Source organism: Crotalus tigris, unplaced genomic scaffold (assembly GCF_016545835.1).
Source record: "Crotalus tigris isolate CLP2741 ecotype Arizona unplaced genomic scaffold, ASM1654583v1 scf7180000018301.7375997, whole genome shotgun sequence".
Lineage (NCBI taxonomy): Eukaryota > Metazoa > Chordata > Lepidosauria > Squamata > Viperidae > Crotalus > Crotalus tigris.
In genome coordinates this window covers 7,043,500-7,068,327 of record NW_024096931.1, presented here as the reverse complement: position 1 = coordinate 7,068,327, position 24,828 = coordinate 7,043,500, and the positions used below count along the sequence as shown (strand labels likewise).

At 46.0% G+C, this 24,828-nt stretch overlaps 1 protein-coding gene across 6 annotated transcripts in view; it reads right to left on the bottom strand.

The window, feature by feature from the left end:
- Positions 1-1,433: 1,433 nt before the first annotated feature.
- CAPN15 (calpain 15) overlaps positions 1,434-24,828 on the bottom strand; it is an 87,810-nt gene continuing 64,415 nt past the window's right edge. For 5 of the 6 annotated variants that reach the window (XM_039349926.1, XM_039349921.1, XM_039349923.1 and 2 more), the window contains 10 exons: positions 21,835-22,043; positions 15,753-15,936; positions 14,061-14,284; positions 12,450-12,575; positions 10,413-10,565; positions 9,629-9,790; positions 9,203-9,429; positions 7,328-7,494; positions 6,660-6,838; positions 5,153-5,330 (listed from right to left, as the gene is read on the bottom strand). In XM_039349926.1, coding sequence (XP_039205860.1) covers positions 5,153-5,330; positions 6,660-6,838; positions 7,328-7,494; positions 9,203-9,429; positions 9,629-9,790; positions 10,413-10,565; positions 12,450-12,575; positions 14,061-14,284; positions 15,753-15,936; positions 21,835-22,043 — 1,809 coding nt within the window. Of the gene's footprint in view, positions 5,331-6,659; positions 6,839-7,327; positions 7,495-9,202; positions 9,430-9,628; positions 9,791-10,412; positions 10,566-12,449; positions 12,576-14,060; positions 14,285-15,752; positions 15,937-21,834; positions 22,044-24,828 lie in introns of all 6 variants that reach the window. The other variant, XM_039349925.1, reaches the window with a different exon arrangement.

Here is a 24,828-nt window from a genome sequence, read left to right as displayed (position 1 = left end):
ACAATGCATAAATAGGTTTTGGGTTGCAGTTTGCGCACTCGGTCTCTGTTCGCCATCACTGCCATAGATGAATTCCATCGATTGTAATTAGTGTATCAAACGGGAGTTACTCTAAGGGTTTAATAGCTTCTCCTGTTTGAGCTGGAGGTTGGACTAGAAGACCTCCAAGGTCCCTTCCAGCTCTGTTATTCTATCTTCCAAATATGTCATCTTCTGATTTTCTGGGTAATTGGGACTATGGAGGAACAGCTAATGCTGATCTTTGGACTTTGCTGCCCTCTGCTGTTGATGAGTCTTCAGTCAACCTACCTATGGCCTGGCAGCTCAACTATGCTAACTCTAGTTTCCAAAATATATATTGTACCTAAATACTGTACACGATTTATGAGTCTAATGTATCAGATCCGCCCCCCCCCATCCCGCTTGTCTCTCATTTTTATCTGTTCCCTGTAAAAGAGCACGACTGTGGCTAACTCAGGTGTATCTCACCCCCTGAATAGTGAGATGCTTCTGGTGATGTTAAAACCCTAGTTAGTATATGCTCTTTTCATGTCTCCTTCTCCCTGTTCCATTTATTCTGGAGTAGAGCAGGCAATACATACAGTTGAGAACTCTTGTGAACTGAAGGATTATATCCACTTTTGTACACAGCACAAAATATTGGTGGGAGAATGGAAAACACTGACTGAATCATCCAATTTGTTAAGTCTAGATAAAATGACTGCTGGACACATTTCAGAACAGGTGTTCAAATAAGGGGCATTAGTTTCACACAACATGACGGAACCCGCTGCATTCTTAAATATATACTTAATCACAAACTTCCCATGTTTTAGCCAAATTTAGAACACTGAGCAAATTCAGCTTTGTAACCCTCCAAATGTATTGGCCTAAAAAACCAATGTCTTCCAACCTTGGCAAATTTATTCTCCAAAGCGCCTGAAGACAGGACAAGAAGCAACGGATGGAAACTTATCAAGGAGAGAAACAACCTGGAACTAAGGAGAAACTTCCTGACAGTTAGAACAATTAACCAGTGGAACAACCTGCCTCCAGAAGCAGTAAATGCTCCAACGTTGGAAGTTTTTAAGAAGAGACTGGACAGCCATTTGTCTGAAATGGTATAGGGTTTCCTGCCTGAGCAGGGGGTTGGACTAGATGACTTCCAAGATCCTTTCCAACTCTGTTGTTGTTGTTGTTAGGGGACTTCAACTCCCAGAATTCTGTCTGGCTGGGGAATTCTGGGAGTTCAAGTCCACATAGCCTAAAGTCATCCAGGTTGAGAAATATTCTTGGCCGTGCTGATCAAAGCTGATGGAAATTGTAATTTACACATCTACCAAATCCCAGAGTGGAGACAAATGACGTAAACACCCCGTTTTCACTCTTTCAAGGTCGGCATCCCCCAAAAACGCGTGGAGCAAGGCAAGCAATTAAAAAAAACCCAACTTTTTAATTATTATTTGGTCCTTTGGAACCTGAGCTTGAAAACCACTCATGGGATAATTCATATTATACAGGGACTGATTACAGATTCGATTTACAATTTGATAAAATATCCTATGTTTTCCTTAAGAGGTGGACAATATTTACATGATTAAAAATTATTCACAGCTCAGCGAGAGTGAACCAAAAAGACGCACACGTACAGACACACAAAAGAAAGATTTAGAAAGCAGAAATGGCTGACGTAATTTTTGGACGGAATCGAAAACAAATAAGGAGGGCGAGCCGGGCCCATTTCATTGACCTGTGACAATGAAAAGCAGGCAGGATGGAAGTCGACTTGGGAGTCAACGCGAAGAGGGCGAAAGAGTGGAAGAAACCAACAGAGAGAGGAAGTTAACCTTCCTTTCCACCGCTCCCTGAATATGGGTGAGGAATAAATGTTATAGGTAGGAAGTATGATAAAAGCTTGGCATTGCTGCTTCATTCCCCAAGTCCTGGCAATGCCATATTAGCCCTCGGTTCAGCCATACCCTGTCCTTTTGGAGGTTTCCATGCTATGTCCTACTCTTCAAAGCCCTTCTTCCTCCCTCCCTCCCTCCGTCCTCCTGAGAGTTATGGCGTATTTGCAAAGAAATCAGCTTTGACATCAGTGTTAATTGCTAAACATCCCTACCCACCCCACCCTGAACAAGGTTCTCCGGGAAGAAGCATGGCTATTAAAATAGGTGGAGGCTGCCTTGAGCTCTCCACGGGGAGAGAAGAGTTATTAGTTCCAGGTCAAGTCCTTCGTGCAGCCAGGAAATTTCACTTCCACCAACTCTTGACGTCCGAAGGCGTTATCGACACTGGAAGGGTCGGGTTGCTGGCAGTGACCTTTGGATGGACAGGTGAGCGAAACCAGTTGGTCAGATTTCCTAGAAAGGTGTTCTAGCGGTCACCTCCCATTAAAGGCCGTTAAATTGCATTTCTCCAAAGCCAGTGCAAGAACACTAAAATGCTGAGCTTTCTGCAGCCACTTTGCTCCGACAGAACATCCAGATCTTTGTCAATTTGCTCTCTTCATCAGTTTGCTTTGGGGGAGGAACAGAGAATAATTCTACAGGATGCAGGATTCTCCGATCAACTGGGATCTATCCACTCGGACACCGAAGAATGGAATTTAATGGTGCAGGAGAACCATCTGCAACCCCCAATTTCCAGCTGCTGCCTTTACACAACTTTCTTTAGGGATAGCTAGATCCTTTCGCCTTTTCCCTGTGGCCCGAATTAACGCTCTCTCCTATGGCTCTGTCCCATTTGTGATCAGCCCGCAGAGCTAAAGCTTGCATGGTCTGGAGCATCCTCTGCAGATTCCAACAGTCCAGGATGACCCTGATTGTTGTCGTTCCACCATGTGGTAGAGAAAAAGACTCTGGAGAAGATTCAGCCACCGCCTGTGTCTCCAGTTGACTTGTTAAACCAACTAGGGCCAAACGTTGACCATTTCACTTCCTTTTGGCTTTGCTAAATGTCAATTAATCTCTGGAGAAAGACCTCAAGCAAACTGGCTAAATCCTCCCTTACTCCCAGGCCCACTGTGAAGCCCCACTTTCAAATTTCAAGCAAAGGGCACCAGTCCACCCCTTCTCCCGGCCCCACCCTTGCTATCCTCCAGCATCTTCTGCCTAGACAGAGAGGAAAGGAGCTTATCTCCTATCTGCAGTAGGAGATAAACCTTCTCTAGATGCCTTCATCAGGACAGGGGCAGGAATCCGTGAATTAAGACAGGGGACCACAAACTCCAGGTTCCCTAAACCTTTACAGAACCAAAAGGGGAACATCTGCTACTGATGACGCCCCAACGTTCTTGAGTCCTCGCTTCCTCCAATCCTCTCTCAAGATCAAGAGGGTTGGCAAGAAGAACACTATCCCTGCTTCCTTGGGTTTGAACCCATCCTGTTTCACTAGATACCCTGTTCCCGACTCTGAACTCCACAGATGCTCAGCTACTCCCCTTCAACCTCCTTCTGGACATTTTCCAACAGTCTGGCTGATCCCTTTGAAGCCCAGCAGCTGACCTTCACGGGAAGACGGAAGAACCTCTAGCGGTGGCTTCTCAAGGCCTTTATGGGAGGCTGAGTGTCCAACTGCAGAAGATAAAAGTGCTAAACTTACTTAAGGTCTTCAGGTGTGTCCACCTGTCACCTTCCAGGTAGAGCTAAACCTGGAGCATGGAAGGCCGAGGGATAAACAGTCCCTAATCTGTTTTCCTCTCCTCCCATGGCTGATTTCTGGCTTATCTTTCTTGGGGTGATGGGGAAGGGGCCAACCACAGACATTGGGGGGTGCTCCCTTCTCTCTTTTAACAGCTAGGGAGCTTGCACAAGGAAATGGACGCCCCGCTCTTCCCGCGTGCTCACTTCCTTTGTGACACCCCCTAGCTGCAACAAAAGGACATTGCAACCCAACAAACGCACACCGGCTTCACCTCCCGAAAGGACACCGACAAGGACACCACAACACAAAGACAAATGAAAGACCTTCTGCTCTTCCCAAGCGGATAAAGCATTAGCTGGCCGGCCACCAAAATGGAGGTGTGGGCCTCCATTCCTCGCCCAGCCCGCCCGGGTGGGAATGAGGGCCACAAGGAGGGAACAAGGGGCAGATACCAAAGCAAAGACACCTCCCTGCTCCCAGCTCAGTGTCTTCACTATGGTTCCATTGTGTTGCAGCAGCAAGTCCCTCCAGGAAAAGGCTGAAGAAATAGCACACCCCTGGCCCACCACAGCCTCCCTATCCCACAGATGCTGAGAGCACCTGCTCAATTGGGAGGCAGCCGGTACATTATGCGCAGCCTGCTTTTAGGGCTAGTGTGAAATGCCACTCAGCCTAGGTGAGCAATGGACTGCAGGCAGGTCTCCCCAGGGGGATGTGCAGACTCCATCTCTCTGTAAATCAGGGGCGTCCAACCTGAACAACTTTAAAACTTGTGGACTTCAACTCCCAGAATTCCACAGCCAGCACAGCTGGCTGGGGAATTCTGGGAGTTGAATTCCACAGGTCTTAAAGTTGCCCAAGTTGGACACCTCTGCTATAAATCTCCTGCGACTGGACAATCGTTGCTAGAAGGGAGAAGAAGCCCACCTTGCAACTCAGCCCGTCCCCGTCAGCGGAGCAGGGCACCCCAACTCCGCTCCTCAACCCATCCCAGCAGCGGCTGACGCCCTGAACCCGCGAGGGAAGGCAGACAGACAGACAGACACATTCGCCAGAGGTATATTGTTGCAGCCGTAGGATATCTTGGCAGCTGAGGGAAGGAAGGACCACGGTCCCCGGGGGCCAAGCAGCTGGCCAGCGCTCAGGCTGTTCGGTATGCTGGAACCTGCATCCTTCTCCCAGCTCTAAAAAAAAATTTTTTTTTTTCCTTGCTCTCCTATCCTGACCGCAGCTTTGGATAAAGTGCATCTTCTGTGGGAAAGGGGGAAAAAAGGGGAGATGGATTTTTCAAGAGAGGGAGAGGGAAGGAGGGGGGGGGAACCTGAGCAGCTCCCGGCTTAACCCCAGAGAACGGGAGAAGAGTCGCTTAGTTTGAAACCCGCGAAATCGTCAGTCCTCCTTCATCCTGACGGGCTCTGCACGGACGGCTGGGGCAATGCGCGAGACAGGCGGGGCTAGTAAAAGGCAGAAGCAGAAGAAGAGAAGGGGTTGGGGGGGGGGGCCTTTGTCATAGTGGCCGGGGCCCGTGCAGTCCCGCCACCTCGGGGGTGAGCAGGGGGTTGTGCGTCCCCTTGGTTGACATCCAGTCGTTCAGGAATGCCTGGGTAGCCTTGCGGTGGGCCAAGCGGTGCGTGATGGAGAAGCCGGCATTTCCTTCCAGTTGGGATAAAATCACCAGGACCTGCCTGAAGGAGGAGAACCAAAACAGAGAAAAGGGGAGGGGGGGGGAAGGGTGGGAGAGGGAGGTGAGAGAGCTTCTCAAGTCTGCAGAAGAAGTTAAGACATCCAGACCATCCGATCACTAAAATCCTTGCCCAAAAAAAACAACAACAGCCTTTCAGCCAATGTCTTGCAGAACTGCTAAACCAGGGGTGTCAAACTCAATTTCAGCATTACAGTTTCCCTCGGCGGGGGGGGGGGGGCTGGGTGGATGTGGGCAGAGTGGGTGTGGCCTGCTGGATGGGCGTGAATGGAGTGGGGTGGGTGTGGTTTTCGCAGGCAGCGGGCCGCTCTCCTCACAGTGCCGAGAAGTTGAGCCAGGCGGCGTGAAGCTCGCCAGCTTTGCACCTCGCTGCCTGCTGAAACTGGGCAGCCTGGGGGCTAGGCAGCATTGCACTTCTCATCAGATTCGCGCCACCCGGCTCAGCTCTTGGCGCTGTGAGGAGAGCGCCCCGCTGCCTGCCGAAACCTCTCCCCTACAGCCCATCAAGCCGGATATGTGAAGTAGGCGAGGGCCATTTGCTGGCCACTTCCAGGCGATGGTGCATTTCTTCATTCCTCACAAAGGGGGACACCTCCCCAGCGCGCACCAGGGGATGGGGCCAACACGGCAGGGGCTGGTTCCTTGCTGTTTCCAGACGGCCTTGTGGAGCTAAGACTGAATATGTTTCAGCATAGATGGCCACCACAAAATTGTACATTGGCTCCCGGCCGGCCTGGGCCAGGGCCAAGGCAGAGGGGGCCGTTCCCTCACTGTTTCCAGAATTGCTTCGCGGGCCACATGAAACCACTTTGCGGGCCGCATCCGGCCCCCGGGCCTTGTGTTTGACATGTCTGTGCTAAACGGTGCAAAAGAGGGCATGTTTTCATCTGAAACGAGATGAGGTTTTTGACATTCACGGGGATTAGGCTCACTATAAACCATCAGAGCGAGCCGGTTTGGCACACTGTGTAGTGGTTGGGGGCATCAGACCAGGACGACTGTGAGTTCTAGTCCTGCCTTAGGCACAAAGTCATCTGGGGGACTTTGGGCCAGCCTCTCCCTCTCAACCCTAGGAAATAGGCAATGTCAGAACACTTCTGAAAAACTTTGCCAAGGAAACTTCAGGGACTAGTCCCGTCACTGAAACCTGATTTGAAGGCTGACACACATAAACAAGGGATAAAAAAAAGTAATAATAATAATCAAAGGTTGATCAGGGTTCTTGCTTCTCCTTAGTTCCGTGGCTTCAGCATTCGAACGCACATCGGACCAGCCATATCTGCATTTCTATTCTGCATTTTGGGGGGCTCACCTGTGCAAGGGTGGCACGCTGTCCTGCGTTTTCAAGCTGCCCCGAGTGGACACAACATTGAAGCTATCCGTGCAGTCACACTGGACGTGGAGATAGGACTTGGGGTGCCGGTTCTCCACCACGACAATGAGACCGGCCCAGCCGTGCGTCAGGTAGTAACAGGTCATCCCTTCGCGTCCCTGTTCCATAAAGAAATGTAATCAGATTTTTCTTTGAATGAGTCATATGTCCACAGGCTGAAGGCTGGGGAAAATTTCACTCATCCCATTAAGTCAGGGGTGTCCGACCATGGCAACTCTTAAGACTTGTGGATTTCAACTCCGAGAATTCCCCAGCCAGCACAGCTGGCTGAGGAATTCTGGAAGTTGAAGTTCACAGATCTTAAAGTTGCCAAGACTGGATACCCCTGGTCTAAACTAAGAGGCTGGCTGAGGAATTCTGGGAGTTGAAGTTCCCAGGTCTTCAAGTTGCCAGGGTTGGACACCCACACACTAAGCTATGGTTAAGTGGACAGATTGGTCAAAAGGGTACTCAGTGATCCCAGACTCCTCAGAGAACTGAGAACTAAGAATCCTTTTTACTTCTTTCCTCTCTTTTTAAAAAGTCAACAGTAAGAACCACCAAACCAAAATCCAAAATTCAAGAGGATAACGGTCACCAACACCTACCTCATGCCGCTCGCCCTTGTTCTCCGTGAGGAGAATGATGGCGTCGGCCAACGTGGTCGATTGGGCCTCAATCTGTTCTACCATCACAAGGCGGGAACCGTAGATGGCCAGGATGTAGTTGGAGACTTCAGTGGCAGGGCACTCACTGGTAGATGTAGGGCTGGAGCCTGACAGAGATGGAAAGATACAGAGATAGGGCTGGATTCAGTTGTGGGAGACCTTCCTGCCATCCAGTGATCTCCTCGCATGGCATCCCTCAGCTAGCTTAAGAATAGGGTCAGACGTCCAATGTCTATGGAGAGCCAGACCTGCACAGAAGGATGTAGGACCCAAATGTCCTCTCTGTCTGAAGAATCAAGAGCTTTCCCCAGCAATTCACTTTTTCCAGGAAAACGTAAAACAGTGAAATATTCAACGGACTATTTGGTGGAAATTCCTTTTCACCAGAGAGGGGGGGGAGGGGAGAGAGAGAGACAGAGAGAGAGACAGAGAGAGACAGATAGATAGACAGACAGATAATATAGATGATATATATATGTAAAGCTTGAGTGTGTGTAGATAGGTATGATATAGATAGATATTAGAGATAATAGATGATACAGATAGAGCTTGTGTGTGTGTGTAGATAGGTACAATATAGACAGATATTACATTATATTCAACAGACTATTTGGTGGAAATTCCTTTTCACCAGAGAGAGAGAGAGAGAGAGAGAGAGAGACAGAGACAGAGACAGATAGACAGACAGATAATATAGATGATATATATGTAAAGCTTGAGTGTGTGTAGATAGGTATGATATAGATAGATATTAGAGATAATAGATGATATAGATAGAGCTTGAGTGTGTGTGTAGATAGGTACAATATAGACAGATATTACTTTATATTCAACAGACTATTTGGTAGAAATTCCTTTTCACCAAAGAGAGCAAATGTCGAGGGAGAATTAAGGAGAGAAGGAAATAACTAAGATATATTTGTCAAATTTTTGCCTTGCTTTGCCTCCAGGGGCAAAACTCTTGCTATGACAAGGAAGAACCCCACTGAGAAAATCTCATTCGCTTAGCTCTGCACTGAGGATGTTACTTAGTTTGGTAATAAAATGTCTGCAAGAAACTCAGAGAGCACCAAGGATGGCTCCTCCTCCTCCTCCCTGCAAACCCCACTCCCTCCTAGCACTGATGGTGTTACCTAGGTTGGTAATGAAACGTCTGCAAGAAAACCACCAAACTCAGAGAGCACCAAGGACCCCACAGCCGATCCCTGAGCTACAAATATTCTCTTCTATCGAAGATCTCATTAAAGCAATGGTTCTCAGCCTGTGGGTCAGGACCCCAATTGGGGTCGAACGACCATTTCACGGGGGTCGCCAAACAATGCAGTCCGCCATTTCCCCCCCCCCTTTCCTTAGCTGGGCTACTCCCTTTTATTCTATTGGCTTTTGAAAGCCAATAGAATAGACTCTCTTGAATAGAGTCTAATTCTACTGGTTTTCAAAAGCCCATAGGAATTGTCCAGGCTGTCTCTGCCCTGCTGAGCCCACCAAAAGTCCCATTCTGCAAACGGTGCTGCACCAGTTGAGTAGTTCTCGACTTACGACCGGTTGAGTAGTCCACAACTTACGACCGGTTGGGGGGGTCGCGGCATTAAAAAGGTTGAGAACCGCTGCATTAAAGGGAGACCCTGTGAATATCTGTGGCCGTTTGAATCCCTGAGCCTTGGACTCCCCAGCTGCAATTCAACAACCAACACTTCACAGTGACTTCTGGACAGAGCCCTCCATTCCCGATTCAAGAGGGCTTTTCTTCAAACGCTAGCATCATCCTACTTCCTCTCCGTCCCACCCTCCAAGCAAGCCCTCCCCTGCTGTCACCTGGGCCTGAGGTCCCTGGCCCTGAGGCTGTCCAGTGGTTGAAGGCACAGCACACCACGGCATACTCCCCCGGCTCCAGCATGATGTCACAGTTGACAAACTTCTTGACCGCTCGCTTGCTGTGGGCCATCAGGCGTCCCAGGCTCAGCTTGCTCCCGTTGATGAAGGTGGCCCGGAACACCATGATGCAAAGGTCGAGGAGGTGGCTGTCCACCATGTCCGAGCGTCTGAGAAAGGACAAGAGGGAAGAAGGGGACACAGCTCAGAGGCAGGGCCCGTTTAGATCAGGGTCCACAACCTTGGCAATTCTAAGGCGGGCGGACTTCAACTCCCAGAGCTCCCAGCAATGGCTGAATGCGGAAGAACCCAATCAGGAAGTGCTGCAGCCTCAGTTCTTCACCTGGTTGGCTGGATCTGCCACCTCACCTGCTGCCTTCCTGGAACAGAGCAAACTCCAGAGTTGCTCGCTCCAGCACCGTCAGTGAGGTGACCGTTATGGGCCCGCTGGCCTTGTTGGGGAAAGCCGCCTGCACACGCACTTCGTGCCAGTCCGAATGAAGCTTGCAGATGTCCACGGAGTCAAAATACCTGGCAAAAGAAGCCAGCATCTATCTTAGTCCCTCTCTCTCGGCCCAGCCCGCCTCACAGGGGGGGCTGTGGTGGGGAAAATAGGAGGAGGAAGGTGTGTTGGATATGCTCACAGCCTTGTGTTATTTGCATAAACAATACAGGCAGAAGATGATAGATAGATAGATAGATAGATAGATAGATAGATAGATAGATAGATAGACAGATAGATAGATAGATAGACAGATAATATATATATAAAGCATGAGTGTGTGTAGATAGGTATGATATAGATAGATATTAGAGATAATAGATATAGATAGAGCTTGAGTGTGTGTGTGTAGATATACGATATAGATAGATATTACATGAGAGATAGATGATAGATAGATAGATAGATAGATAGATAGGGAGAGAGAGAGAGAGATGAAATAGATGAGATATGAGATGAGATGAGACAGACAGACAGACAGATCTTAAGTGTGTGTGTGTGTGTGTGTGTGTGTGTAGATAGGCAGACTGACAGACAGACCTAAGAGGCATTTCTACCTTGTGATCTTGAGATCCAGAACCCCAGAATCCCAAAGCCGAGCCCGAGCACCCCAAGAGCTCCGGGACGCAGCTGGCTCCCGCTGGGAAATACCTGATGAAGTCGCTGTACTCCATCCAGAAGACGCCCTCGCTGCTCCCGTGGGGCATCAGCTCGTGACGCAAATGGGAGGGCCAGTGGGACCACTCATCGGACCAGCTGCCATTCCAAGAGAAGCGGCCCCAGGGATTACGAAGTCGCAGCAGTCTGACAGGGATTTAGGGAGGGGGGGAAAGAGAAAAACGGGTTACTTAGCTCTTACTCTGAGCTAAGAGTAAGGCATAAGCTTTACTCTTCTCCCTGTGGGAGAAGAGCAGGCAGACCTGAGAAGGCGGAGTTAAATGTGTCATCTGCCTAGAATCGTCATGTTGCCACAAACGGTCCGGGTCCAACCCTTGTTGAATTCCGTTGACCCTTATCTGGCACCAATGTAGTACTGATCCTCAGTTGACTAGATTAATGGTAGGCGCAAAGGATCAGGACCATCCGTTCAGTTGCAGTTCAGATTCACAAGAATCTAGTCTAGATATGTAAATACAACGTTGACGACTGAAAGATGGTTTACCCAAAAATTTACAGATGTTATATGTACAGTTTGTTATGCTCTGTCCTGTTATAGAATGTATTTTAAGTTTCTGTTTTTCTTTCTGTAACATAAAGTAATACTAATAGCAGTGTTGTTGTAGCCAGGGAAGTTGAATCAGGTCCACTTCTGTTTTTAAATGTACATTTAATAAAATTTGAATTAAAAAAAAAAAGAATCTAGTCAACTAAAGTTCAGTACTAAGTTGGCACTAGATAAAAAGGTCAATGGTATTCAAGGAGTTGGATCTTTCTGGCAACATAATGATTCTAGGCTGATGACGCACTTAACTCCCTCACCCACCCCTAGCTCTGCCTACTCATCTCTTACATTTACAGAGTTATGAAGATTGGCACTGCTCTGCCTTCACAAAAGATTAAAGAGTTTACAATGGATTGAATGAATAGGCACCAGCCTGCCGAATATTAGAGCCATTTTATCTGCTGCCTTAGGAGGCAATAAGTTGAATGCCGAGCATGTTTGCTGAGAAATAAGTCCTGCTGTGCTTAAACAGGAAAGTGTGTCAAGGGTTACAGCTTACACCGCTGAAAGCCAGGAGAATGTAAGGGTTTTTGTTTTTTAAAAAGGGCTACGACCTGATTTAAGAAACCTTACATTATTGCATTGCTTTCATTTGATTATCTCGTGGTTTGAATATATTTGGCAGGTGCTCAAAGCAATATTCTTGAATCAAAGACATTTATTTCTTTATTTTAGAAAGATGTTTCCCATTGGCAAATTTCTTGCCAATGCTTGTTTTGAACCACTGATATTTGGATTCACACACAATGTTTAGCCAAGATCTCTTTACCCAGATTAAAGGTAATTAATTGGCAAGAAATTATAGTTTGTTCGATAAACCATGGCTCAGTTTTAAATTAGAATATGATAGCAAATCGACATTTTAAAATCAAGAGGGGCAACCTGTGGTCGGTTTGTCTATCTAATCTCTAATATTTATATCTATCATATCTATCTACACACTCAAGCTCTATTTATATTTACCATCTATTATCTCTAACATCTATATCTATCATCTATTATTTCTAATCTATCTATCTACACATACTCAAGCTTTATATCTATCGATCATCTCTAATATCTATATATATCATCTATAATTTCTACTCTATCTATCCATCCATCTATCCATCCGTCTATCCATCCGTCCATCCGTCTCTCTCTCTCTCTCTCTCTCTCTCTCTCTCTCTCTCTCTCTCTCTCTCTCTCTCTCTATCTATCTATCTATCTATCTATGATCCTCCTACAGGTCTTTTTTTAGCCTGTTTCTGACCATGATTGCTGAATACTGGTTAGCTTGTTTCTTACCAGTTTTGAGGCTAAAGACATTCAAAAGTTTTACAAAGCGGAAGAAACAAGAAAATCCAGCAATATTAATCAATCTTGAATAACTGGAAATGATTCGATCTATATACCCCTCATTTTAAGGCAAGCAAACTGTCCATGAGCAAAGAGGCCAAAATCATCATCAGCATAGCCATGTTTACCTGCATCCCTGCACATCTCGTACGTCCAATATGGAGTAGGCATGCCGCGGGCGAAGACCCATGCTTTCATAGGCCGCATCATCCACCTTCATGTTGCCTCCTCCACACGATGCTCCCATGAGGAAGCTGAAGAGTAACAGAAATGGGAATAAAATGTGGGGATGGTATGAGAGAAGAAACAAGAGACAAAGGAGAAAGATCTAGGCCAGTGTTTTCCAACCTTGGCAATCTCCAGATGGGAGAACTTCAAATCCCACCATTCCAGAGCTATGGTGGCTCCTGCTAAGAATTCTGAGAGTTGAAGTCCACCTGGAAAGTGCCAGGACTAAGTGTTTAGAGAGCTTTTAGTTTTATTTGAAAGTTAGGTATCCCAAAAGTGCTTTTTTAAAAAGGCAACTAGACTTTGTGTTTTTTTTTCTTGAAGTTGTTTTGCTTCTCATCCAAGAAGCTTCTTCAGTTTCACTTCTCATCCAAGAAGTTTCTTCAGATCTTCAATCAAAACTGAAGAAGTTTCTTGGATAAGAAGCGAAACATCTTCCAGGGGAAAAAAAAAAAACCGAAGTCCAATTGCCTTTTAAAAAAGGCACCGCCGGAACAAGCATGACTTGGACGACCGAGAATCTCCATAGACTTGGAATTTAGGTATTCATCTACATTTTCCAGAATATATTACGTTTGAAGGTTACACAACAAATATTGTGACTGTTTCTTAGGATTAATCCACACCTGTGGAAAGAGGGGTTGGTAAAACCCTACAGTGGACTGCGCCACTTCCAACTGGGATCCAGGAAGAGATGCTATTTTTGGATGATATATTTTTTTGTGAGAGGGATCATGATGATGCTGACACAAGGGTCTAGTGCAGGGGTAGGCAACCTTGGCTCTTTTATGACTCGTGGACTTCAACTCCCAGAATTCCTGAGCCGGCATGGCTCAGCTTGGAAACCCTTTCCCCTCAGCATGGCTGGCTCAGGAACTCTGGGAATTGAAGTGCACGAGTCATAAAAGAGCCAAGGTTGCCTACCCCTGGCTCTAGTGGAAACAAATTTTCTTTTTTGAGTCCATCTTGCACTCCCTGGTCCTGGTGGTGAACTACAGGTAGTCCTTGACTTACGACAGTTCACTTAGTGACCGTTCAAAGTTACAACAGCACTAAACAAAGTGACTTTATGGCCATTTTTCACACTTGGGACAATTTGCAGCATCTCTAATGTTCACGTGATCAAAATTCGGATGCTTGGCAACTGACTTGTTTTCACGACAGTTGCAGTGTCCCGGGGGTCGTGTGACTCCCCCTTTTGTGTCCTTCCCTCACAAGCCAAGTCAAAGGGGATGCCGGATTCACCTCACAGCCGGGTGACGGACTTAACAACTGCAGCGATCCACTTAACGGTGGCAGGAGAGCTCGTGCAAGGGGGTGAAATTCGCTTGAGAACTCTCTCGCTTAACAACAGAGATTTTGGGCTCGATTGCGGGTCGTAAGTCGAGGACCACCTGTGCTTAATCGGAACGCAAGAGGACTGGGCCAAGGGGCCGGATTCTCTCGGGCTGGTCCCATCTTTGTCCTCCTCCAACCTTGAAAGGGGAGCCCTCCCTTCTGCCTTGTCTTACCCAGCCTCCTTAGAACTCAGCATTTTGGCCCAGATGAGGTCAGTGTCAATGGCCTCCTCACGAGGGTTAGTGGAGCTGACCTGCAGCATTAAGCTCTCGCAGGGAGCGCCGGTGAGCGTAGCCAGGCCTTCAATAGCGCGCCCTGCTTGGAGGGCAAAGTATGAACCGTGGAGTTTGGCCAAGGCCTTCTCAATCAGAGCCACCCACAGCTGTTTTCTCTGGGCCTGGGGAAGGAAGACAAGACACCGAGTTGGAGACACAGATTGACAACAGACAGATTTCCCATTCCCGGTCAGGTGCAAGGCATGGAAGCGATGCGTAAATAGCTAAAGCCGTGAACTTTATTGAGGTCTGCCCATGTTACAAGAATCTCCCCAGACTGCTTGCAATGATTCCAAGCTAAGCCCTCACTTGACGCCTCCCTCCAGCCTAGCTGGCAGTTTCCCAACTTTCCTTCGGTCTTAAAATATTTCCATTCAATCTTCCCTTGACTTCTGAGAGTTCATTAGGTGTCAATCTCATTCTTTCAAACTCATATGTGGCCTTCACATATGTACTGGAAACATCTTTTTATAAAGAAGAGCAGAAAAACTCGGAGCGTGGAATTCTGCACCTCAGGGAGGGGCAATTCTGCGGCGTTCTAAGACAACTTTCCAAAGTCTGGTGTCCTTCAAATTCCACTCAACCATGATGATACAGATAGCCCTCAATTTACGACCGTAAATGAGCCCAGAATTACAGTCATAAGCCAAGCGGTCCTGAGTTGAAGCATCACATGACCGGATTCAAAGTTACAATTTCTTTTTTTTTAACGATTGTTAAGTGAACACGGTGGTGGTTTAAGCAAATCCATTTTCTCCAGCGGACATTTTTTTTTTGCCCCAAACTGGAAATAAATGCCAGAAGCTGGCAAAAAACCATCGACATGACCATAAAGGTGAGCTGGTTGCTAAACACCCGACATGAAGAGGTTGGACTAGAAGACCTCCAAGGTCCCTTCCAACTCTGTTATCCGGTTAAAGCGCAGTCATGTGACCGTGGCACGTGTCTGCATTTGTGGCCATGGCAATTCCTAAAAAAGTGTCATGAGTAGCTCTGGGAAGGCCAATTGCAAGTTTGAGTGGTTGTTAAGGTGTTAAGAGAACTTAAGATACTAGCATGATGTTGTGGTTCCAGCTAATGAAACATTCCAAAGAACTTCCAGGCCTTTATTTTCCTAAAAATCTTTTATTGTTACAAAATGTCGGCACAGGCACAACGGAGGGATGCTAGGATCTAAGTTCTCTTCCTCTGAGCAGTTAAATTATCAGCATGTTCCCTCCCTAAATTAGCCGTCATATCTCACATTATCCAATTATTGTGAAGGTCAAATGTTTTCTTCCTCTTTCTTACCGGGCTTTACCCCCAACCCCCCTTCTGCTCTGTATTAACCCCATAATTACCAGACAATTCTACATATTGTCAAAAGCAAGAATATACAATATTTGCAGCGTTGACATCTGCAGGTTGAGAACTACCTGTAGCGCCAACACATTTGGGGAGCACCAGATTGAAGAAGAAAGCAGCTATTCCTCACTATCTGTGCAACAAATTGAGGGGCTTCCTTTGAGAATCCCGAGCAGAACATTTCCCAGCTCTCCTCCCCCAAGAGTCACCTCGAGGCAGCCCCTTCCCCCAACTCATGGCACCCACCTGGGAGAAGAGGAGATAGCCACACTCATCACATGGCAGCATGTCATCCACCAGCACGGTGGTCCAGGTGCCATCTTTGCATAGACGGACTTGGTAGGCCCCCTCCAGGCACATGGTCCGTGTGATCATTACCCTTTCCACCAACTCGGGCCGTTCTGCCAGCACGGCCAGGGCACTCAGGAACCTGAAAGAGACGGGCATCCACTGAAAAGTCCTGAATGGTGAGAGAAGAAACCCACCTGGCAGGAATTACTCGTGAGAATTCTCACATCCCATTAAGCAGGGTTTTTCCCCAGCCTTGGCTAAGACACGTGGACTTCAACTCCCAGAATTCTCTCGCCAGCCCTGGTCATGTGATTCCTCTTAAGGCCATTAAGTGGTCTCAAGGCAGTCTCTGGTGAAAGAGAACTTCCGCCTTGGGAAAAGCGAGGTACAGGTTAAATCTCAACGTACGACTATAATTGGGCCCCCAAATTTATGTTGCTAAGTGAGACATTTGCTGAGTGAGTTTTGCCCCATTTTACGACCTTTCTTTCCATAGTTGTTAAGTGGATCGTTGCAACTGTTTTAAGTTAGTAACACGGTTGTTAAAGGAGTCTGGTTTTCCCACTGCCTTTGCTTGTCAGAAGGTCACAAAAGATTTTGGTCAAGAATACATATATGTTTAGAGACAAATGATTAAAAAACATATAGATTTTCAGCCAGAATTATTTTTGCTAGGAAATTGTGGGAAATTATGAGAAAGAATGTGCATATTTGATATTACATGTATTAACTGCAGCAAGAATTGTACTCACTCAACATTGGGAAAATTCAGAATTACCAACGGAGGAAGACTTAATAAAAAAAATTCTAGATTGTACAGAAATGGACAGGTTGACATTGAAAATGAAAGAAGACTCAGTATACTTTAGAACATGGGATACTTTTTACCAATGGCTAGAAAAACCAGGTAGAGAGAAAGGAACTTAATATTATTAGTAAGTCAAATACTGGAATCCAGACAATATGTTGCTGATAAAATATTAAGAACTTGTGACTATAAAATATATATATGTAGGTCTTTGGTTATTCGGGTTTTCTCCCGCGTCAAATTGGAAGTGTCTTGGCGACGTTTCGACAAAGTCTCATTCGTCATCTTCAAGCTGGTGTTTTCAGCTTTGCGCTCCTAGAAGCACAAAGCCGAAAACACCAGCCTGAAGATGACGAATGAGACTTTGTCGAAACGTCGCCAAGACACTTCCAATTTGACGCGGAAGAAAACCCGAATAACCAAAGACCTACATACAAACACCCACGAATGTGAGGACCCACCCCACTTTGCATCTTAAGAAGACAGAACTCTTGGAATAATTCTTCCAACAGGAATCCTTTATTAAGAGAAAATGGTTGCAGGCATGCTAGACAGGACTTGGGGTTCAAGCTCTCCCATTCAAGGTTTTAAGGGGTTCCCCAGTAGTCCCACCCAATCAACCCCCCTTCCAGTGATAGTTTCAAGTATCACAATTCCATCCCCTTTCTTCTTCCGTCTGGATGGAGACTTCAGATAACTACATGAAAGGCAATTACTCTTCTTTGATATGTTAAAGCTTAGAGGCCACAATAAACACACATTCAGTCCTTTGAAGTGTGCTGAAGGAAGTGAGGGCCATAAAGCCCCTTTGCTCTCCCCCTTTTCTCCCTCTTATGGCAGAATCCAGAGAAGGCAGAATTGGGAGTTTCTATGTTTGATAATTAAAGATGAAATATAATTGGATTCTGACATCCGGCCCCTCTTAACAATAAGAGAGATCCACCTGAAAGAAAACACAAGTAAAAAATTTAGTTAGGCTTGTTAGGATACTCTGTGTGAAACTTCTTCAATAGCTTCGGGGCTCTGACGTGACGTTTATGGACCCACTCATTTTGTGAGGCAGGGAGGTGTTTCCAGGCAACTAGGTACTGAGTTGTTCCACGATATCTCCTAGAGTCAAGGATCTCTTTTATTTCGAAGTGTTGTTCCCCCTCCACCATGATTGGAGGTGGTGGGGGGGGGATTTTTGGCCGTAGAGGTGACTGATGCTCTCTTTTCAGCAAGCTGCAATGAAAAATTGGGTGTATTTGCCTGAGGTTTTTGGGTAATTCTAATTCTACTGTTACTGGATTTATGATCCTTTTAATTGGAAAAGGTCCTATATATTTTGGTCCAAGTTTTTTACAGGGCTGTAGGGACTTTAGGTATTTTGTAGATAAGTACACCATTTCTCCTATAATGAATGGTGTAGGCTCAACCCTTTTTTTATCGGCTTGTGCTTTGTATGCCCGCCTAGCTTCATCTAGTGATTTTCTGACTATTGGCCAGGTGTTTTGTAGGTTTTCCATCCATTCTTTCAGTGAAGGGATCGTTGGTTCTTTTGGGGTTAACTCTGGCATAGGGTTGAAACTTTGGCCGTTGGCTATTTGAAAAGGAGTGTAGCCTGTGCTGGAGTGGACTGCATTATTGTAGGCAACTTCTGCAAAAGGAAGTAAGTCCGTCCAATCACTCTGTTGGAAATTTAAAAAACATCTCAAATATTGCTCAAGTACCGACTGGCAGCGTTCCGCTTGTCCATCTGTCTGAGGGTGATGGCTAGATGTCAGTCCCTGAGTGGTCCCTAAGAGGGATAAAAATTCCTTCCAAAATGTAGACGTAAATTGCACTCCCCTATCAGAGATGATGCGTTGGGGTGCCCCGTGCAATCTGTAAATGTGCTGGATAAAAAGTTTTGCTAAGGCCTTTGCAGTGGGAATTTTTTGGCAAGGGATAAAGTGCACCTGTTTGGAAAATAGGTCCGTGACTGTCCAGATAACAGTATTCCCATTGCTTTCAGGCAATTCCACTATAAAATCCATGGCTATTTCCCTCCAGGGGGCTGAGGGACTTGCCACTGGTTGTAACAGCCCTGGCGATTTCCCTTGCAACCTCTTTGCTGATGCACAGGTTGGGCAGCTGGCAACATAACTTTCTATGTCCTTTTTTATTGATGGCCACCAAAATTGCCGTTTAATTAAGTGTAAAGTTTTTACAAATCCAAAATGCCCTGCTGATTTTGTGTCATGGCAAAGTTGCATGAAAGTTAGTCTTTGAGTTGTTGGTATATATAACTTTTCCCCTACCCAAGGCAATCCGTCTCTCATTGTGCACACATGTTTGTTTTTCTGGAACCAATCATCTGTTTCCAAACTTTTTCTGAATTCAATCCCAGTTTGGCTGTCCAGTTGTGGTTTTATTTTGGCTTGGGTTCTTGTGGTTACTGGCGCTGCCAGTTGTGACTCTGCCATTATTGGTCTAGAGTCTGTGGTTCGTGCGCTGTTATATTGGGGCATGCGAGATAGTGCATCTGCCAGGAAGTTCTTTCTTCCTGGTAAATGTTTGAGCTTAAATTGGAATTGGTGAAAATGCTGGGACCAGCGGGCTTGTTTGGGATTGAGTTTCCTGGGAGTTTTCAGGGCTTCTAAATTTTTGTGATCAGTCCATACCTGGAAGGGGATTTTGTTGCCTTCCAGGAACTGTCGCCACGTGAGTAATGCCCAACGTATCCCATAAGCCTCCTTCTCCCATACGGGCCAGCGCTGTTCTGTTTCCGTGAGTTTCTTAGATGTATATGCACAGGGTTGCAATACTGCATCATCATTTTCTTGTAATAGCACAGCCCCCACTGCCACATCACTTGCATCTGCCTGTATTATGAAGGGTTTGTCCATGTCTGGGTGCCTTAGTACTGGTTCGGCAGAAAAAAGTCTCTTTAGTCTCTCAAACGCTGCTTGGCACTCCATTGTCCATTTTAGTGGCTGGCTAGGTTTTACTGAGGATGTTCCCTTCGTTTTTAGTAAGTTAGTGAGGGGCAAGGCTATCTGTGCAAATGAGGGGATGAATTGGCGGTAAAAATTTGCAAAGCCCAGGAAACTTTGTAGTTGCTTTCTTGTGCGGGGTGGTGCCCAATTCTAATACTGCTTTGACCTTCTCTGGGTCCATTTCAATGCCCTGTGGGGATATGCGATAGCCTAGGTAGTCTATCCTTTCCTGGTGGAATTCGCATTTTGAGAGTTTGGCATATAGGTGAGCGGCTCGCAGCTTCTTTAAAACCGCTCTGACAAGTTTGACGTGTTCTTCTTTTGTTTCAGTAAAGATAAGAATGTCGTCCAAGTAAACAAGGACCCCCTTAAACAGGTGCTCCCTTAGAACGTCATTGATTAATTGCATAAAGACTGCAGGGCCCCCTTGTAATCCAAATGGCAAGACTTTGAATTGATAGCACCCCATGGGGCAGTTAAATGCAGTCTTCCATTCGTCCCCTTCCTTGATTCTCACTCGATAGTAAGCTTCCCTTAAGTCTAGTTTAGAAAAAATTTTCCCTTTCGATAGGTGTGACAGCATGTCTTTCATGAGGGGCAGCGGGTATAGGTTGCTTTCACTGATTGTATTCAGGGCCCTATAATCCACGCATAAACGTAAGGAGCCATCCTTCTTCTCTCTAAAAAGGACCGGGGCAGCCACTTTAGGCTTGGCTGGCTCAATGAAACCTCTCTCTAGGTTTTTTTTTTTATAAATCTTTCCATTTCCTCCTTCTCCTTTGGGCTCATGGAGTATAATCTGGGCTTCGGGAGTTTTGCCCCAGGCTTGAATTCAATGGTACAGTCTGTGGGTCGGTGGGGGGGAAGCTCATTCGCCCTCTCCTCACTGAAGACTTCAGCAAGGTCCCTATATTCCTCTGGTATTTCTGTTAATCTTTTTTCCTCTCCTATGGATGCTTTTTCTATTCTTGATTCTGGTAGCCTCCCTTGGGGTTTTAAGTCCATAGGGTCCCCCTTCGGGAATTTGATTTCTGTCGTCCTCCAATTTACCCAGGGGTTCCATTTTTTCAACCATTCCATCCCTAGAATCATTGGGCATTCCATACCTGGGGTCACCACAAACGTTAAGTCCTCTTCATGGTTGCCCAGGGAGAGATTTATTGGCAAAGTGGCTAGGGTAGCTGGCACCCCCCCTGCTATGGATCCATCTAGCTGGCCAAATGAGATTGGTTGTTCCAGTCTCCTGGATGGGATGCCCAGATTTGACAACGAAAACCTCAGAAAACAAATACACACACACACACACACAATTAATTTAAAAAAGGTCACAAAAGATGCAACTGTCATAAATACGAGCCAGTTGCCCAGCATCTGAATTTTGATCATGTGATCCTGGGGATGCTGCAATGGTCATAAGTGTGGGAAAGGATCCTGAATTACTTTTTCCAGTGATGTTGTAACTTTATAAACGGTCACTAAATGAACTGTTATACCGTATTTTTCTGTGTATAAGACGCTCTCTGTGTCGATCAGCTGTTCGGCACTGAGCTGGCAAATCCACCTGCTTGGCCGGCAGAAGATCTTGCCCCCTCCTGTTAGTGGCAAGCCCACAGGGGCTTGACACCTGCACAAGGCGGGTTACCATTATTTTTCCCTGTATAAGACCCACCTGATTTTTGAACAGGGTGTTTGCAGGAAAAAAACAGCATCTTATACACGGAAAAATACGTTAAGTCAAAGACTTTCTGGATTCTTCAGAGGAATACAAGTCTCATCAGCGACAGGAGAGGGCACCCTCTGTCCATAGTCTTTTCTTTTCTTTTTTAAGAGAGGAGTTTCAGCAGATGGCAGCACCGGACCGACCTTGAGTGGACTGGAAGGGTCAGAACCAGTTAGCCCCTGAATGGGAATCTTCCAGGAATATCAAGAAGGTGGGAGTTGATAAAGCCTTCCAGAAGAAGACAAGGACAAATCACAACCTGTGGCTGAGAACGTGGCACAGATTTGTCTGTGTGGTCATCAGCACTTGAGCTGGACTCAAAGGAGATCAGATTTTTATTAATTTTTTTATAGTCACAAGTTCTTAATATTTTATCCGCAACGTATTGTCTGGGTTCCAATATTTAACTTACTAATACTGCCATGACGTTTCTTGTTGGGCGTCCAGATGCCCCCTCCCCAATTGGGTTTGTGACGGACGCAAGGGTGGCATTGAAGAAGAAGAAGAAGTAACGTCCACCGAGGGACCCATCGGCTCTTGGTTCCTTACCAGCAGTTTCCCAGGAGTCCCTGCAGGATATCCGAGGGTCGGGGTGTCCGGAAAACTGACCACTTGACCGAGCGGTCTTTGAAGATGCTGCAGTTGATCTCATGAGGCCTCAGCCACTGCTTTACTCGCTGCTGGACGCTGTCTCCTTCAGGAAAGCCAACCGACTTAGGACCAGGAGGAAAGCTGTCATCTACAAAGTTCACCTTGTTCTGCAGGTACAAAGTTTGAGAGGTCATGGCAACTCCTGACGCAGATCGAGTTGTACGCAAATAAGAAGCTGAGATGTAGACTGACATTTGTGAGACAACCCCCCCATCCCCATTCTTCCCTTCCCCTAGAAAGAGTACAGAGAAGAGCAACAAGGATGATTAGGGGACTGGAGGCTAAAGCATATAAGGAACGGTTGCTGGAATTGGGTATGTCTAGTTTAATGAAGAGAAGGACGAGGGGGGACAGGATAGCATCATTCCAATATCTCAGGGGCTGCCCCAAAGAAGAGGGAGTCAAGCTATTCTTCAAAGCGCCTGAAGGCAGGCCGAGAAGCAATGGATGGAAACTAATCAAGGAGAGAAGCAACCTGGAACTAAGGAGAAACTTCCTGACAGTTTGAACAATTAACCAGTGGAACAACCTGTCTCCAGAAGCGGTGAATGCTCCAACACCGGAAGTTTTTAAGAAGAGACTGGACAGCCATTTGTCTGAAATGGTTTCCTGCCTGAGCAGGGGGTTGGACTAGATGCCTTCCAAGGTCCTTTCCAACTTTATTATTATTATTATTATTGTTGTTGTTGTTGTAAAATACTTCCATGAATTTTCATCAATTATTTTTTGCAGAGGCTTTGATCTGCTCCAGATGCCTTTATACCGTTTGCTCTCTGTGCTATTTTCCTGGGTATTAATTTTACTGCACTTTTATATCAAACGTTCTGATTTTCTAGAACACCCTTCTATGGGCTTTTTTATACTGAAACATAATTGACTTTTTTATTCACTTAGGACTTGTGATAAATGTGTCAGTGCTGCTGTGGTGGTTTCCACCGCACCCAACTCCTGCTTTTTTTTTGTGAGTACTGTTTTGATATTTATCTTACTGTTTTATTTTGCATTTTTGCACCAAACATACGTGTTGATTTACTGTTTATTTATTCACTGGTGATCATTCTATAACCTACTGTTTTAAACGGCAAATCGTACATTAATTGTAAACTGCTCAGAGAGCTCTTTTAATGAGAATTGCTGTAAATTAACGTTTGTTAAATTAAGTTTAAAAATGAGCAATCTTTTCAATGAATAATGACAGCTCTGGCCTATTACTGGGTGCTATTCTTATGGGAAGAGATGCAGAGAAAGTCACCTTTGATGATCAGGGGCCTGGAAATTAGATCTTTGGAGGAGAGACGCAAGAAAATTTGAGTACGTTTAGTCTTGAGAAAAGATCACCGAAAATAAGATTATGGTAACATTTTCCAGTACGTGAAAAATTAACCCATACAACAACCTCAAGACCGGTTCTCTCTCACCCAGCGTGCAGGACTCTGGTTGAGCTTAACAGTTGGAAGGGATCTTGGAGGTCTTCTAGTCCAACCCCCTGCTCAGGGGTCGCCCAGAATTCCTCAGCCAGGCATGCCTGGCTGAGGAATTCAGGGCGTTGAAGTCCACAAGTCATAAAAGGGCCAAGTTTGAAGATCCTGCCCTATACCATTTCAGACAAATGGTTCTCCAGTCTCTTCTTAAAAACCTCCAGTGTTGGACCACCCACAACTTCTGGAGGCAAGCCCTTCCACTGGTTTCATTGTTCTCACTGTCAAAAAATCTCTCCTTAGTTCTAGGTTGCTTCTCTCCTTGATTAGCTGGCTGAGAAATTCCGAGAGTTGAAATCCACAAGTCTTTTAAAATTGCCAAGGTTGGAGACCCATGGATTAGCAGGCCTCCAAGGTCTCTACCTGCCCTATGATTCTATAACTCTATGAACACGTGCTTAACCGCCCCATGAGGTGTCTAGGAAAAAAAAACACTGCATTGCAATAGCAAATGAGGAAAGTATAAAGGATCAACTTGAAAATGCCAACTCTGTCGTTCAGCTAGCAAGGAAAATGCCCCACACCAGGGCCACCCGCTCTTCCCTCTGAAGCTGGACAGACAGTATATATTTTTTCCGGAGACGTTATTTGATGTGGCTTCATTTGCCACCGGCAATTGGAGAAATAAAACAGCTCTTGATCATTAAAGCTGCTCTACGGTTAGTTATTAATAAGTCTGGGATCAAGCTTTTCCCAAAGCAGCCAGAGGCTGGCAGGCAGGCAGGCTGAAAAGCTAGGTCTGGCAGAAAGAAGGACGGAGACATGAAACGTCTTATCAAGTGGAACTTGGGGTCCTTTATTTGCAGTCCCCAAAGCACGGTGGGTCTGAAACAAAAGATGCGGGCGACTTTTTTTCAGCCAGGCATTCGGCCTCATACTTTTTGGGACCCTGCAGGGTGGGTGCTGGTGGTCGTGGTGGGACCATATATTGGAAATGTAAAGGGAAATGCAAAATGCCTATGGAGATTCATCCATAGTCATGGTTGTCCCAAAAGTGTTTTTTTTTTTTTTTCAAAAGGAAAGTGGACTTTATTTTTCCTAACAAAGGAAGAACAAAGTCCAGCTGGCTTTTGAAAAAGGGGTAAATGGATATGATATTTTGGGACCTTTTCTTGTCTCTTTTTGAAGGAGGCTACGGCTGAAGGCAAATTATGCTTCTTAGGAAAGCTATCAAAACAATAAAAAAAAAAGATCTGTCTTCTATGTTACGGTTTAGGATATCCCATGAAGGCGATCCAACCGGTCAGTCCTAGAGATCAATCCTGACTGGTCTTTAGAAGGCCAGATCCTGAAGTTGAAACTCAAGTACTTTGGCCACCTAATGAGAAGGAAGGACTCACTGGAGAAGAGCCTGATGCTGGGAAAGGTGGAGGGCAAGAGAAGAAGGGGACGACAGAGAATGAGGTGGCTGGAT